Here is an 18,013-nt window from a genome sequence, read left to right on the forward strand (position 1 = left end):
ACATTTATCACCTAATTGCTTTCAGCCTCATTGAAACCACAAAATTATAAACGCAACCAAATGCATGACCATTTATGATTCTTTATACATCTGCTAACACATAGTAGATTTTAATTGGTTCATTAAAAACCTCTCACTCAAGCAAGATCCAAACCCACAACTTTTCACATTAAGCAAAGTTATCTACTTTTGATGATACATCATCTCATGTTTGAGCCTTCCCCACAGCTTCAATTCTGGATTTACCCCTGGACTGCGTGTAACAGGTACAGAAGATGATCACAGGCAGCTTTCAAGAGACTCAGTACAAGATTAAAAGGATAACCAACTTACCTAATCCTGCCATCACCAACCAAACGGTCTATGATAAATGCCTGGTGGATTTCCGGCAGACAAGTCCATTAAAGTTTGAATGACATTTGAAGGATTCGGTGCCCTTTAAAAAGCAGGTGCATCCTCATATGAGGTTCAAAGGCAGTGATGCAATTACCGGGATACACAGCCCCTAGCTCTATTTGTCATCATGGCAAGTCTGATATTTGAGTATTCGGGTCTGGGTAAAGCTGGAAAAGGCTCTCTTCAACTCAAGCCAAGAAGCCACAGATGCAATAATGTCATCAAAAAGGATTGCTTGGAAAGTTTCCTCTTCCTCACTTTTCATAGACACCAGACCATGATTAATGCTGGCCTGTGCCAGCAAAGAGTGCTCTTCGGAGACCAGGAAGATTTTGCGTTTCCATGATGTTTGAAAGTGTCTTCTTCACTGGCACAATAGAAATGCATCTACTTTTCTGAGTAAAAACCTAATGATAATAATTTAAGCACATTTTAAGAGCGAATACTGTTTAATTCATACCTAAAGGCTGAACTGGACCAAAGCTACAGTTTGCTTTTCCTCTTGACTTTGGCCTGTTAAGGTCTATTTCTCGAGGCGCAGCCTGTGGGCTCCTGGGGACGGAGCTTAGACTTGCCATTATTGTTCGCAGAGGCTTTTGTGAGGGATGTAAAATACACAAAACCACTCGGTGGCCTTCACACATTCATTCTCAACAAATCATAAATAGTGCCAGCTATTGCTGTGTGAAAAGCAACTGGCTGCATTTCTCAATTGCTCTAAAAGGCCTGAACAAAGAAGCAGTGATTAATGTGTTACTTTCAAGTATAATTCAAAATGAAAGGTAATGACATATTTAAAAAATAGAAATGTGATATCATATCCTGCCTGTGAAGAAACTGGCGCAATGCTCCACCAATGTGTTGTAGTTTTCTTTACAGGGTAAAATAAAATATTTTATAACAGTAAGTAATGAAATGCATTTAATTATACATGCAATAACTTTTATGAGCCCCAAACACGCTATTGGTTAAACCAACATTGATGTGTTGGTCTGGTTGGAGTGCTTTGATAAAGCCGCAGGGTTTACACTTGTAAAACAACTTACAATTAGTTGTCTCTGCATACTATTAAGCTGGGCAAGGTGAACATTTAAAGAAAATACACACTTGCACATTCTTTCCTTTACCTTTATCCTTGCCAAGTAATTCATATTAAAGGAAAGCAAAAGTTAAAAGAGTGTGTCAAAGGATGTGTGGTACTGTGCCGAGAACATCGGATATTTCAGCCAAAGCCGGAGGGATAAAACTGATATTCTCTGCTCGCAGTCACCTCCAGATATCACATTGATTTTTGAATTCATCGCTATCCCTGAAGGGAACAGAAAAGCACGAGAGGAACTCCGCTTATTTCCGACTGATAAAATTTAACCAGTGCCGTGGCTCTGAAATAGACAAACTTACTGTTTTTCAACCGTAAACTGGAGAGGGTTAAGCGAGGTCAAAGCTTCTGAGCATTACTGATCTTTTCTTGATCTTAGCCAATAAGAAATAGCAAACAGAATAGACAATAAACCAAAGTAAACTGTTACCATCACATAACAGACACTATGAACGTGAGAAGCTGAGATAACTGCAATTTATGAATCTAACATAGGAAACAGTGAAAATAGGAACAAGACAAAACCACATCTGATTGTGCTATGCATCTTGTATGAGCCAAACAAAATGACTGATCTTAAAGCTTTCCTAAGACATCTGTTTATTTTAGCTGAACACGGAGGGATGCAAACAGGAACCGGGAGTTATTTACGTAAAGAAGCTGTTGAGAAACAAACAGTGTGGCTTTTGAGTTTGCTGTGAACAAACATCACTGAAAAAAATCAATGGATTATTGCACAACATCCATCATGATCTTTCACTAACTTTAAATTCAGAACATGAAATTTTTTTTTGCAGTGTATAAGGAAATTAACATCACCTCTCCTGAACGACATACCGTAAGGAATGCACATACTGTAAGTTTGCCAGTCTACGCACGATCTCTACCTGGATACACTATGTATACAATACAGTATGTTTCTGAAACTAATCTACATAAAACCAGGTTTTAAGAGTTTTCAGAGGAGAAAACACATACAGTATCAGATTGCATCTACTACTGTACACCTTGAGCTCAAGTCCAGAGAAATGATGCAGATGATGCAAAAATAATATCAAACAACGTGTTCTCTAAAAATGCTGGGCTGATCCCATGGTTTGGTACAATATGGACAAACCCAGCAATTGGGTTTAAATTAACCTTGAAAATGTTCATATTCTACCCAACCATGGGTTGAAACAATTCAACATTACTCACAAAGCAAAGAAATGGCTCTCCGAAGTCAACTCAAGCTACACACACATGGTTGGATTAGTATTCAATGAAAGGGAAAATTTTAATTAAGGGAATATTATTTTTTATACTGTACAGTATGCTTGGGAAAAATCCAACCTTTAAAAGCTTGTATGGTCAAAAACTCGCTCTTGTGCATGCTAGGCTTATTACTGTGTATTATAGATTAGAGAATGGTTTGACTGTACTTAGAACTGATGACACGCTTATTTTTGGGATGAATTTTCTCAACGCCAACAACTGATATTTCAGGGTTTTTTTGACATGAAAAATCCCATATATATCAACGATAATAGTTACTATCACCACAGGCAAACTGTAAATCAAGAATTTATAAAAGAGGCTTTAAGGTTGTTTAAACTGATACACAAACATCAATTTTGTGTGTCATTTCACCAGGGTAATAAATAGTGAGTAATATATCCAATTGTTTGTTCACCTTAACTTTCTTGGTAAAGTTTAATATTGAATCGAAAAGAACTGCAATAATGGAATCCCCCCAGGGAATGATAGGAAAAACACTACCGTATACCTTACTATGATTATAATGTTTTATTGTCCCAGTTTATGAGGTTGAAAAATTGCCTTCTGCTTGGATTGAAAAGGCTCACAATTTACCTTGGAGGGCCAAATATTTAAGACCAGAGCACATAGTGAACTCAAATTCGTAAGCGCCAGAGGGCTTCATAAATTTCAAAGAAAACAGATTCACTTAAACAAGCGGGATCGATATATGATAGAATACTATGTGAGGCAACTGGCGTACTTCTTACTCTTTAGAGTCTTCTGAGATCACATGCCTTGAGGAAATCAGACCTTGGCTGGAGTCGGAGACGAAGAACAGCTGAATGCATATAAGGAGCACAACAAAAGCCACCAAGCATGACAATTTGAAGGTTTTTCCAAATTATCCCATTAACACAATGGAGCAGGTCTGTGATCGGTGCGATTCATCAAACTGTCACCGACACAACTTGTCAGTGTTGTTCTACAGGCGTACATTTCATGAGTGGAAAATCACTGGCAATTTTCAGTCACCCTGTCAATTTTGCTTGTAACTGAAGGTGCGGCAATGCTCTGAATACCCATTAGTTTAGCTTAGAGCACATAACAGCACTAGCGACGACGGAGAAAACAAATGTTTAAAATCAAGAAACTTTTTATACCAGCACACAAGAAAAATTTAGCATCATATTGCCAAAAAATAACATCCATTTCCTCTGAGAGTATCATTATGATGATTAACAATTGTACTGTAAACATCAGCATTTGACTAACTCGAGCTAGCTCCATTAGCAAATAAGCGCAAAAACAAACAAAACATTATGATAAAACGTTTTCACTCAAAACATTTCCTCAAAAAAGCACACTAGATTACCAGTAAAACTTTACAATTTTAAGTAATTATCTGAAAAGTAATCAGGAAAGTAATCAGTTCTTACCATTGGCAGAAGATTAAACAGTGAAAAATACACAAAATTACAAGCAAGGAAGTTGATACGATATTCATAGTTCAGCTGTTGTGTCTAAAGTTTAAATGTAAATGCAATTTTTTTTACTTTTAGATATAAAATTACACAATTGAATTCATAAGTGTATATACCCTTTGCAAATATGCAAAATGTTGTCATTTTTAAAAAAACAAGAGGGATTATACGAATTGCAATTTTTACGAGTTAATAAATCGTATGAATTTGTACGAAGTTAATCGTGCAAAAACGTACACATATAATAAAAAAACCTTACCCCAATGTCACATGGGTCAAGGCAAATCGTATCAAAATGTATGAATGTGGTAGTGCAAATTAGCCAACCTCGTGAAATATGCACAAATTGCCTTGACTTTGCGAGTCTCTTTGATCTGACCCATAATACTGTCCACTGGTCTTTTGAAAAATCCTCCAGGTCCTGAATATTCCTTGTATTTCTTGCATCATTCCTTGCATATTTGACTCCATTCCAACAGTAACTTTATAATGTTGAGATTCATCTTTTCACACTGAGGACAACTGAGAGACTGAGAGAAACTATTACTAAGGATACATGCATTAAATGAAGCTGAAAAAGGGGTACAGTATGTAAACTATTGAACACGTTGATTGGTGTCTGTTATTAAAGCAATAAGCCCTGCGAAGCAGTGGGTTACCAATGCATTTTATAACAGTTAAGGGGCGTTGTTAGGCACGACACGAAGCGGAGTAAAATGCACTGTAACACCACTGCTTCGCGGGGCTTATTGCTTGTATAAAACGGTTACTTCATATGCATAACAGGGTTTCATAAAATAAAACACAAATAAGTTGTAATTATATTAGTACAAATATTAAAGTGTATAAAAAAAGTTAGTAAAAAGTTAGTTTCTTTTACTTCGGTTTAAGATGTTAACGAGCATATCCACTGGACATTGGTTATTCTTGTCTTTGGTAGCACCTGATAGCTTCATGTATGAAAACCATTTCAGCATCAAGCATACAGAACTGGAAGCAATCTATGTTTAACAGGAACACGGAAGTAAGTTGTTCATATACCCTATTGATATAACTGCTTTTAAAATGGAATCAATAAAATCATAAATGCATATTTGCAAGATTACAGCTAAAAAAATATATTCCTCAAAGATATAGTACTGTATGGTTGTGCATGTCAAAATATGGAGGTGTGCTTATTAATTATATTCACAACGTGCACAAATTGTAATTGAAATCTAAATCAACTATCAGCAGAATTTACTCTTCATACCACACAGTGATTGGCTGCTGCCCAACTTTTCTTAACTCTCATTTGCTGTTTAGTATTGGTCAATTTACAGCACACCCACTGCTTACTCTGCTAAACTGTCAATCCTACAATCTCCTGCGCTAGCCTGTCACTCATCACCTGCAAATTCCCCCTCATCGCTGCGCCTACGAAAACGTACTGTACTTAACACATTTGAACACTTCTCTGAATATTTCAGACGTGTTTTTGTTGGACTCAAAAGCAACAGAGGTTCTCAGTGGGGAAGATCTATTCCCTAAATGACTACTATTCCCACCCATTACAAATGAATCCTCCACACTGAAGTCAAAGATGTAATTGACTCCAGATTTAATTCCTGTGTCAATTAATATATAACGTGTCTGCCATTAATCTTCTGTGATTAAAGCAAAATATGAAGAAAATTCGTTTCAACGGATTTAAATCTCTAAGCTGACAATACACTGAACTGGTAATATAATAAGTACAATCAGAAAGCTGTGGCAATTACATATGCGTCCCCTTTGGAATTTGACTTAACTGCAGCCTATTACCAAGACTATGCTCACTTTTCATTAATTTACTTTCCGTACACCTTCCCAAAGCCAATTTACAGCTCAATACATCCAGAATGGACCTTTAACCTAGATGAAGAAAAGGAGCCAAGAGGCATATGGGCTGAGCTGTGAACAAATTAACACTCAACATATCACAAATTTAAACTGTGGTGACCCTTGCTTAGATGATCTCTGGAAGATTCTTGTGTTGTGCTTCATTAGGGAAGACATTAGATATCAACTCCAATTCAATATGAAGGTATTTGACCAATAATTGACAAGTTGTGATCAGTAAGACAGGTCTGTTTTGGGGGTTATCGAGATGGCACACCACCTTAACTAGCTTCAAACAAGCTTGACCAGGATGGTAAAAAATGCTGCTATGTAAAGTAGCAAAGTTCAACAAGTTTCTTTGGTTCTCTGCATGTTTATAACCACTATAAGTTAATACAAATTCCAGCTTTAAAAAGGTTGACAAGGTTTCTCACAGCCTTGTTACCACTGTGCAGGTTGGTGGTGGTGGTGTAAAGAAGGCGAAAGGGGGTCAAACACAGTATTAGTATGGTGTTCCTAATAATCCTTAAGGTGGGTGTATATTTGGTTGCAATATGTACCTTTGAGGTACTAATATTCAGTCTTTATTGCCAATGTGTACCTATAAGGTCAGTCTGTTCAGCTTTTTGAGGTCAGTATTGTTTAAGATTTTGCTTACAAATTCTGCAAGGTCTATGTAATAAAGGTACACAATAACTGAATAAGCATGCTTTCAGCAAGCCTTCTTCATGACTCCATGAGACCTTCATGACTAAGCATGACTAAGGCAATGATTTATTCATTTCTAATACCTCTTCAACTAATGAGCCTCCGCAGATGGATAAAACCCCAAAGCTCTAAAAAAGAAGACCATCTGCATTCTAATATCCTCAGTTTGATTGACAAAAGAAGCCCCGTCGTGCAACCACATGTATAAACCTCTTTAATGTTCTATTGACAAAAATATGCTTCAAAGATGAGCTTTTCTCAGAGGATTTCTAAGAAAGGGGAACATCTGGTGGTAAACATGTAGTAAAAAAAAATGAAAAATAGGATTTATAAAATGACGAAGAAATAAACCGTATCCATCAAAACCACTGTATCCTACTATACTGGATATCCACCAGAAAATATGTGGAATTCCATCACTTTAATTCAGTTTTTGGGAGTCGATTGTGTAGTGGTCCGACATATGGTGGAGGTGTGCTTTCGATGACCCAATTTCGATTTCCAGTTAGCAGTGGCAGCCGGTGACTTCTTTTTTCGAGGGCGTTCGATGCGAAGTTCATTACAACATGTATGTAGCCCGTCATGTGTGTGGTTCCTTTTTTCAAAATATGTGTTCGGCCTAACGAGAGATCTTGTGTGCATCACGTGTCTTGTCAAAATAAGTGCCTGCTGCAGACGCGTCTAAAGGGTTTATGATAAAAGAGACGCTCGCGTTTATCAGATACTCGCATAATCTCATGTGTAATCAGAGTTTACTGTTAAGGGAGTGTCTTGCGTGTATTTTGTGAATGTGAGCGTCTCTTTTATCATAAACGGTTATGACGCGTGTGCAGCAGGCACTTATTTTGACAAAACACGTGATACACATGGTTCACATGACGCAACAAACGCATATTTTGAAAACGCAAGCAACACACATGAAACTCCAAACACATTTTTTGATTTAGCGCCCCACCGGATGAGCAGTCACAAGACGCCTTATATACTTTTGCCCATAAAGAACTTTAAATAGAGGAATTAATCAGATTGGGATCAAGAACAGAGGTTTTCATCTGTAGATTGATTTATTTATCAAACACAAACAGACCCATGGTAGTTTATTTATAAAGTTATTGCTTTGTGATGCAGAAGAATCAGTAGCACACCCATAGTACCAATTCTTCCACTCCTGATACAATTTACAATTGATCCAGTAAATCCAATAACATTCTGAACTGTAAAACAGGATCAAAAGTTGACCTATTAGTAAACCACAATCCAGAGTTCATTAATCTCATAGCCTTTGCAGAGTGCTTACTATGCATGGAAGTCCATCAAGTTACCTGACTCTTCCATGCTGAAGTTCAATGCGGAGTCAATTTGCTTTTCTTAAAAGATATAAAGGATTCCCAACAGCTGGAGCCCAATTAGCCTTTGGGTTAACAATGTAAGAGTAACTACCCTTCCTCTTAATAGCCTATTAGCACAGGGGTTTGACAAGTGTGCCCTTAATGTCTAAAGGTGGGATGAAGCTCTCTTCATCACTATACATAGTCTATACAAAATGTAATTTTTTCATTCAAAGATACAAACACAACATGTGACCCTTCCTGTAAAAACCCAGCTACATAAAATCATCCTACATGATGTAAAGAACATTCTGTGAAAATATAACCTTGATATCTTTAATATTGACTGAGTAAGGTCATGTCAAAAAACTGAAATCATAGTGAAATGGATGAAAATTTGATGCTAGTTTTCCCAGAATTTGAGACTTTAGACTGGTTTTCACAGACAGGGTCACATATATTTGTTTGTTAGCTGTTAGATGTCTTAGGATTTATAAGAGAGAGAGAGAGAGAGAGAGAGAGAGAGAGAGAGAGAGAGAGAGAGAGAGAGAGAGAGAGAGAGAGAGAGAGAGAGAGAGAGAGAGAGAGAGAGAGAGAGAGAGAGAGCATATACTAAGAGAGAACATCTGGTGCTCAATATTTGCGTAGGAATACTATTCTGTATTGTTTCCGTCAAATAAAACTAATAAATAAATAAATCTTAGTTGCTTTTTTCTGGACAATAATGATATTCAATAGACAATCACAGCAAACAAGAGTCAGTAAAAATTGACAAAGTAACAGCGGTTCATAATTTCTCTTTAAATTCCTCCAAGACCAAATTATCTGAGCTATGCTATCAACGTGAATTTTATCTCTGTAAACTCAATAACTGTCTCGTCTGTTTATATTATTATTTCATCAAAGAAAATCTAGGATAAACAAGGACTCCATTAAGCTATGAAAGAGCAATAACATTTACATCTAGAACATTATGTGACTTCAACAACTGCATTATGCTCCATTGAAATAAGTACAAATCATTTATAGTATTGGATAAGTTTTATGTCCACACAAAATTGTATAACATTTAAACATTAACTATAGGTTATTAGGCAAGAGAGACAACAATCTGATGAAACCTGATGAGATGTCCACGTAGGAAGTCATAAATAAGCATGTGGGTGCAAGAACGTGGGCTCACCTGATGCAACGTCGACGAGCATGTTTTTCTGTTGGGTGACGTTGATGTGCGCTGTGACTTTTCCACCATTCAGAGCCAATTCCAGCATCCCATCTGCCAGAGAGCTAAACAGAAGCAGGCCGCTGGGATTCCAAGTTCGGAACTGGAAACCTACAGACACCATATTGTGGTCCCTCCTGCCAGGCAACTGCAGGAAGCTGGTGCCATTGAAAAACACGGGGAATGTGTGCGTTTCCACACAGGAGAACGTCAGGTTTCGCTGAAAATGAGACAGAGTTCTCATTACACTTCAAATGCATTTATGTAAAAGGGTTAGAGGGCATGCTGTTGTTCACCATGTAGACCTCGTGGGATGGTTAAGTGATTCTTCGCTGTGAATTGAACATGATTTCCCTGCCGAATTAAGGCTTAAAGTGGTTGGCTGCTCAGCGGGGTTTTCACATAATGTGGTTGTAATCATCGAATTTAAATTTCAAGTAGAATTTATACACACAACATACTGTATGAGACCTTGCAAAAACATTTTATGACATTAACAATCAGTGACTGAAATTACATTCATTTGCATCTTCATATTTTTATTATTTAATAAATGTCTAACTTTCTCTTTATGCCACATATAGTAGGAAAATTTCATTTCAAACATTTAATTTGAACATGGGGTGTGGTCTATTCTAACTCCTTCTTGTGAATTAAAAGGGTGCCAGTTTTTAGATTCTGGACCTAACCTTGGTGACTAGAAACTAAATAAAAGTCTGAAATAGCTGAAGACCTCTCATGTGAAACGTAAGCTTATAGAAAGATCTCTCAAACTGCTGTTACAGCATGTTCAAATCACGCCATAGATTTCTGAACCTTAAGCTCTTAAAGGGTCTCATGAATGCAAAGAAGAGGGTTTTTATTCCGAACTCTTCAATTCTACACTCCTCTAAATGGTAATTTCGGGCACCAAATGCACTTCATCCTCATTTCAACTATAGAGAACTTAATCAGTCCCATCACAATGAAAAGTGCACTCAGCCTTTCTCAGCACCTTATAATAGAACAACCCCCATGTTCAGTGTTTTATCAATATAATCCGAAATATTAACTGGGTGTGTGTATGGTGGACACGTGTCAAATTTTGACAGGAGGAGAGCTGTGTGATTTTCCTATTATCAGACAAGCAACTGGGGACCCTGTCACAGCTAGTATAGTACTTTCTCTCATTATTTTCATTAAAAGTGGTTTTCCCTTCCGAAAACAGCACAAGCATGATTGTATATTTGTCAAAATCAATAATACTGGACTAAACATAAGAATTAAATTAATTAAAATGATTTATAAAACGTAAGTCCAGGTCAACACTGCATAAAAGCTCAGAGGAGAAAGACACAAAGTCGTTTTATTTGCAGATATTTCTTGGCTGACTGTAATAGACTGTGTTTGTTGGGATAGCTTTAGCACAATATGATGATAAAATAATTCAAATCAATATTTATATCAGTGGCGGCTGGTACACATTTTTTGGGGAGGGTGCAAAAACCTGAAAATCATTTAGTGGGACTAAAATGCTTTTAAAATCAAACAACAGTAAATATTAAGGCATACTACAGTATTTTCTACAGTTTACCAACTCATACCTTCTATAATACTACTGAATTTAACAGTTCATTTACTATAGCAAACAGTTAATAAATACAGTGAATACAGTTTCCAGACACCTATTTGTTGGGCACCCTGCACTATATATCAGAGAAATTAACCAAATGCAATTCCTAGTAATAATAATACAAATCTTAGCAATTACAAATAGGTTTGAGCACTTAATGCTTAAACCCCTAATAATACTTTAAATAAATGCTAACAAAACTACCATGTGGATAGTGAATAAATCTTAAAAATTTCAAAAAAGTAATACATACTTTCCTGTTTTAAACTTGCTTAAAGAGCACCAATTATCCGATTCACAATTTTACATTTGCTTTGGTGTGTAAGTGTGTATAAGTACATGTCATCGATATGCAAAAGGTACAAATCCCAAAGTAAACGATGCCGCAAGTTTGTAAATCCCTTTTCATAGACTACAACAAACACATAGATTGTAGGGGTGTAGCGGTTTTCGGTAAAAAATCAAATCGTCCCGTTATCCTCCCACGGTTCGGGATGGACGTGCACTGCGTTTGATTCGACAACGCATTTCTTATATAGTTTGTGAAGAAAACAGCGCATAAAATCGCTAATGTATGGTTCTGAATAAGCTCTGCGTGTGTTTAGGTGAGAGTACCTGTCCAATCAACTCAAGTATGTAAATTGGTTGCCAACCTCACAGTTCCTCCTCACGTGTTGGTGTGTGCGCGGACTGTTTAGCGCGGCATGAAGGAGAAAAGACGCTAATAGAGGCACCGCCAGCTTCATTTAAAGCAACACTATGTAGTTTCCATGTAAAAATGACTTACAGCTCCCCCATGTGGTTGAAAAGCGCAACAGTGCCTGGTATCAGGCAGGGGGAGGGGCGGGGCTGTGTGCTCTACCATCCACCGCCACTTTCAGAGTGTGCTTGTAGCAGCTAGGAGGCTGCTCAAGTTGCAGCAACAGTACAATTTGTCCAGTTAAAAGTTGTTCTATCACTGAAATAATTTTAGAGACATTATTTAAAGGAAAAAAAAACTACATAGTGTTGCTTTAAGGCAATACATCTAATATGACGAGTCGCTTATTACCCCGTCATCACCAGGGTGTTGTTGATAGCACGTGATCGCAGGTGAGACAGAAACAGCACGCATTGCCTCCTGTGTTTAAATGTTAACAAACTGATCTTCTTGCGAAAAAACTTTAAGATAGTGGCATAGAATATAATAAGTATTGTGACCTTAGCTATTTTGTGTTTATTTTTAAGTGCATAGTAAAGTTGGTACATATAGTTTAATAATACAAGTGCTTAAAGTGAAAAGGTTGATTTTTACAGAGGTTAAAAACGGCTTAGGTTTTTATTTTTGTAAAGAAGCCTGTTGTGACCAAAGTGTACCAAAAGTACCAAAACCGTGATAGGCACTGAACCGTGGGTAATTTGAACCGTTACACCTCCAATGGACTGTAGGGAACATTATAGGTCATTATCATAATTCAGCCCACTTCTGACAAACAGCCTGTTAGTAATTTATGTTTTCATATTTACTACTGACTAAATCACGACTCAAATGCAAGTTTTTATCAGTGAAGATTAGCATTTGCTGTTTGGTTTTAATTTTTTAATATCCTTTATGTCCTACTCAAGCCACACTGGCAAAGTTGATAGTTAAATTTTATAATCTGCATTTTCAGATTCGGCTCTATGATACGATATTAACTCCTGTCAGTATTGAATTGTGAGCGAATCTTTCAAACATGGTAAGGAGCGTCACATTTCCGGTTGACGTCAGAAGTATTCAGGCCAATCACAACATACTGGTTACCAATCCGACGACACGGCTCTTTTCAGAACGATGAGCTTTGTACAAAATCAGAGCGTTTCAGGAAGACAGGAATTGATGGAGCAACAAAAATGTACGGTATGTTGAAAATAATGTGTTTTTGAACCATAAACCACGCAACACGTATTATACCAAATACACAAAATAATGTTGTTTTTAGCAATTTAATAGGTGCTCTTCCTGAAAAAGTGATCGTCCCCTGGTGGCTGGTTGCAGCTTATGTCATAAACCCCGCCCTCTCCATGTAAACGAATGGGATGGGAACCAAACTTTAACATTAAAATTTTCCTTTTGTGCAGGCTCCAAAATCATTACATCATATCAATATTTTACATACTTTTACGTCTTTTTTTACAATGAAAGTCTATGGAGACATGTCGTCCATCGTTTTTATAGTCTATGATTCACATCAGTCATGTAAGACACATTGGGCCCTATCTTGCACCCAGTGCAATTGCCTTTGTCAGTGACGCATCTATCATTCGTATTTTGCACCGGCGCACAGCAGGTTTTTCCCTCCACAAACGCACGTCGGCAAACTAGGGAATAAACTTGGGCTCCCTGGGCAGTTCAGCGCAAAAAAAGAGGCGTGTTCCGGCACAAACCATCCCTGATGCTATTTTGCAGTTTCAAAAAACAATTGCGCCACTGACCAGAAAAAAAAAGTTTAAGGTCAGTGGCGCGTTGCGCGTGGTTCATTATGCTATTTTAAGGGCGCATGCCCATAATGTATAGCGTGCACAACGCGCACACACTTTGCATCTAATCTACACAGATGCAAAAGTTATTTTTCCAAATCATAAATTGTTACACTAAAAAATATTAATACACGAGATAAGGGAAATCATAGTGGTGAGCATTGTGGTGATAGTTTTTATTGATTGTGTGGCTGCGTTAAAAAATTCTCATGCAAATAATGATTAAAATATTTTCATAAGTTAATAATAATGAGTTTGTTTTGTGGTTGTATAACGTTTATTTTATGTAAATAATAATTAAAATGTTTTCACAAGAAACCTTAATGTATGTGAACTTGATTTGTAAGTGTACTTTGGGGTTGGACCTTGCTTGCGTTTCTTCGGTCCGATTTCAAAGCCCCCAAACCCTTTCAGCGGTGAGGGTGGACGCAGGGATGTCCTCTGCTGGCGTCAGGTCCTGAGGCAGATCCACCTCCCGTTACACGGCGTGCCCGATTTATGCTGGCAAGCTTGGGATTCCCCCGTCTCCTGACATCATTGTAGCGCTTGGCGCAACTATGGGGATGCCAGCTGATGAGACAATTGTGGCTATTTCCTCTCACGCCTGTTTAACCTACGCTGATTTGGGCGGGTTTTCTCCTATCCCCATACAAAATAACTTCTCTGTCTTTGACTGCTCTTAAAAGAATGTCGGTCTCCTCAGCTGTGAACCGCTCCTGGCGTGCGCCTGGTAAATCCGTCATAATAATAGCAACCCGCCATGGAACTTGCGCCCTTGCGTTTAAAGGCAATGTTGGATGACGTTCTGATTGGTTTATTTGACGTTACGCCCAAACCACACCTATGAATAATGAACCTACTTCAGACCAACCCCTTATTGATTTGCCCCCGGCGCAAGAGTTATTTCTCACGCCGGGAAAATAGCAACAGCGCCCAAGATCCGCCCACAAACTCACTTGCGCGTTGCGCTTCACACTTGCGTTTCAGATCGTTAAAATAGGGCCCATAATCATTATCATTGCTAATAAATAAGATTTCACATACCTAACGCTTGCTTGATGACCTGACACTAAAGTGTAAAAGGTATGGCAGAGATAAGATTGTATTTTACTTCTTATCATAAATAAATAATTGCCTGTCTTTATGTTTACGGTCCTATCAATATAATATAATGCATTGTTTTAATATCCTTGCCGGCGGAAATTAGATTATTATCAGTGCTGACACCAGTCATCAAATCTGTGCAGATGATTAACATCATGCTGGAACAAATGGAACAGATTTATGCAGAATAGACATGATGTTTAAAATGCAAGCTCGATCAATATCACGTCTCAACCAATGCAGATGAAACGCACTCTACATTTTCAGCTGTCAACCTTGCACAGCTTGCGCAATATGCCAGCACTTCATGGTCATACACCTCCACAAAGCCCTCCAGGCAAAACAACCCACAAAAACATGTTAAATATGCGCAGAACTGTCATAGCTGGGAAAAGTTATGTAGCCAAAAACCAAACTCTGATTACTTCTCTCTGATACGATTTTTACGGTACATAAAAAAAATGGAAATCGACTCACAAAGCTAGAGGTGTCCAGTTTCTTTCGTCTGGCTAGGTCAGTGATGTTCTCTCCATTGTAGTTGATGCTCTCCATGCATCCTTTGAAGTTCCGTCTGCCTCCGGAGATTGGCTTCCCAGAATAAGGCATTCCTCCGAAACTAAGCTATATGCACAAATCACAGCATCGCAGAGATCTGAATAGAGTCATTACAATGGAGTACTGTCATGTAAAACAACACACACAATGGCCTGGCTTCATAGACAAGGCTTAGCTGACTATCAGAGATAATTCTTACCAAGGTATCCTGATAAAAAGACATACATTATTAGTAGATGTGATCCCATAACAATAACGTTTTATGTAAATCATGCACTAAAATTTCAAGTGATGAGAAACAAAAATTCCTGATATCCCATGCCTTTCAATGTCTGAAATAAACCTTTTGATATTCCAGAAATTGTGAACCCTGAGTAATGCTCTACCAGTTGAGTTACATGAACACAAAGGCCTGTAAGAAGCACTGGTGTCTAAACACACAACAGTCGATAAATGCAATTGTTTGTAAATTCAGTGCATGCACCAGCAGCAAATGACTCAATGGTTTAGATCTTTCTCAGCTCAATTAATCAGACACTTTCCCTTTAATTGGGGTCAATTTGTCCTAGACCAACCGAGCTGTTACAAGCCCTTTAACATCCAACTACAATTTAGCTCAACTGAACAGAAAAGTGTTTGTACTCCGACTATATTCTTTATGTCGCTGAAAATCAACTTCCCATACATTCCACCACAGTGCGTATTAATATGCATTTATTCTGTTTGATAAGTTAACATCCTGCTGCACATTATTAGCTTGGATTAATGTAGTGCGGAGAAGCGAATGTAATTTCCAAAGCTGTGTGCTGAAATGAATGACAAGGGATGAAAACCCCAAAAGCAAATAGAGTTTATCACAGCTCGTCCCTTCCTAGGACAAAGTGTCTGGGTGTGACATCATGGTTTTTTAACAAGCATTAGCTCATTCTATTGGGATTGTGTGAAGGTTTTGTGACTGAAATCCTCCAGATATCCTTTAGGATTCAGAGATAATTACAGGATATCTATTTTGAATCTTTTCACAGTGTGAGAATGAAAGGAGATTCAATTAGTAAAACCAGATATATTTTAACAATCTTCCATGCTTAGTGTCACATACTCCATACTTTTATAATTTTAAGATGTAAATTTATTTAAAACAATTTAAAAAATAGTTCCTCCAAATATTTACATTTAATCTTTATGTATGCTCTCTTATTTTGTTTCCAACCCATGTGATGTCATTATTGATTCCTTTAACTTCACTTCAACACTGTAAAAAATGCTGAATTCCTCCAGTCACTTTTTTATCTTTAGCATCCCATAATTCTCCCGCTCGTTCAATGAAGTTCAAAGCAATAAATCATTCATTTTCTCAGTCGTACCTCATAATCCAGGTCAAGGTGGTCAAATTCCCCGTTGGTGCGAAAGTGCTGAGTATGCTGATCGAGAGTAAAATTGACGTTTCTCCTGTAGCGTTCAATTACTACGGAATGCCAATGATGGTCGTCCAGAAGACTGCCGCTGGTCACGGATGTATGGCCCAGGATGGAGTCATACTGATTACTGCCTGCAGTTTATTACACAGAGAAGATGATCATCAATATCAAACACATGATGGCTTCTCCTTCACGGTATGAGGACACTTATGGATGCCAACAACTTTTGAAACATACATTTATCTTGAGCCGGCCCATCACTGCAATTCAGTTATTTATGACCTTCATAAAGTTTTTAAAAATATGTTGGGTTTGCAAATATTTTCGGTTGATGTATGTTTCTTTTTGGCTTGATCTTTGGGGGCCTTTTGACACCAGGACACTTCATTCGTTTTTTCTGATCGGATAAATATCTGATTTATTTAAACTGTTCCATATACATTTGGTCACATAAATGTGTCTTGGCTGAAAGGATATCAATTAGATTTTTTATTACCGCGCAAAATGCAAATGCACTATTCATTGCTTCGCCTTAAAAAACTTAAGACAAAGCGTATACAACAAAAACACTTACTGTATTTTGGGCAAGGGCACGAGCCGGAGCAAGCTGTTTAGAGCCGTAGGAGGTGAGACGGCACGATGATTTACAGGTCCATGACGGGGGAAGCGCTAAAATGCTTTCTCAATATAAATAATCATTGAGTTTGTCATTGGACTATTTTATTCAACATGATTTCACAGAAAGTCGTGTTATATTTATGAAAATTATTAATTTATTCTTGTCCATGGCACCAAATTCAGCTTTATTTCATGCCTTGAGCACATATGTCTTTTTTGTGTCACTCGCAACAAATATCTATAAATAGTTTTTCATGTCTGTGGCAAAAGTTTCTTTTTCGTGTCATTTTATGTATCGTTTCCAATTTTTTTCCAATTTTCTTACCATTGTGGCTTGAGGTTGGGGTTAGATTTGGGGTTTGGATGTACTTTTATGTATTGGTTTCTACATGTTTTTTTTTTTCTCCGCTTCTAAAACTATTCTCACCTGGACTCGGGGTTAGAGTTTGGGTGTCTAAAAATATAACAGAAAGTGATTCTAACCCCAACCCAAGCGACAATGAGAAAACAATATATAAAATGAAACGAAAAAGAAAGAAAGTTGTGCAACGGACATGAAAAACTATTAATAGAAATTTGTGCTCAAGGCACAAAAAAGCTGAATTTCGTGCCGTGGACACAAAAAAATTAATAAAATTTTTCATGGCTATATATATTTCTGTGATATCAGTCTGATTTTATTGGTTCTAGAAAGTTTTTTTACCCACTGTCGTTGCTCCAAAAATGCAACGAGCGTGTCATCTTTGTTTTTTTGCCTCTCTCCCCTGGCTTAGTTTTGGGAGGAATAAAGCGCTGACATATGTGGCTTATCAACCAAATGTATTTAAGTTCCAGTTTAGGCGGAAATCCATCCCAGACCACCTCCTGAAGTGGT

At 37.6% G+C, this 18,013-nt stretch overlaps 1 protein-coding gene across 1 annotated transcript in view; it reads right to left on the bottom strand.

Moving 5' to 3' along the window:
• The window catches only part of cntnap2a (contactin associated protein 2a), a 431,066-nt gene that overhangs the window by 186,548 nt on the left and 226,505 nt on the right, over positions 1–18,013 (bottom strand). Inside the window, exons 6-8 of the mRNA XM_065258074.1 lie at positions 16,468–16,652; positions 15,026–15,169; positions 9,295–9,553 (exon numbers count right to left, since the gene is read on the bottom strand). Coding sequence (XP_065114146.1) covers positions 9,295–9,553; positions 15,026–15,169; positions 16,468–16,652 — 588 coding nt within the window. The remainder of the gene's footprint in view (positions 1–9,294; positions 9,554–15,025; positions 15,170–16,467; positions 16,653–18,013) is intronic.

Source organism: Paramisgurnus dabryanus, chromosome 22 (genome assembly GCF_030506205.2).
Source record: "Paramisgurnus dabryanus chromosome 22, PD_genome_1.1, whole genome shotgun sequence".
Taxonomy (NCBI): Eukaryota; Metazoa; Chordata; class Actinopteri; order Cypriniformes; family Cobitidae; genus Paramisgurnus; species Paramisgurnus dabryanus.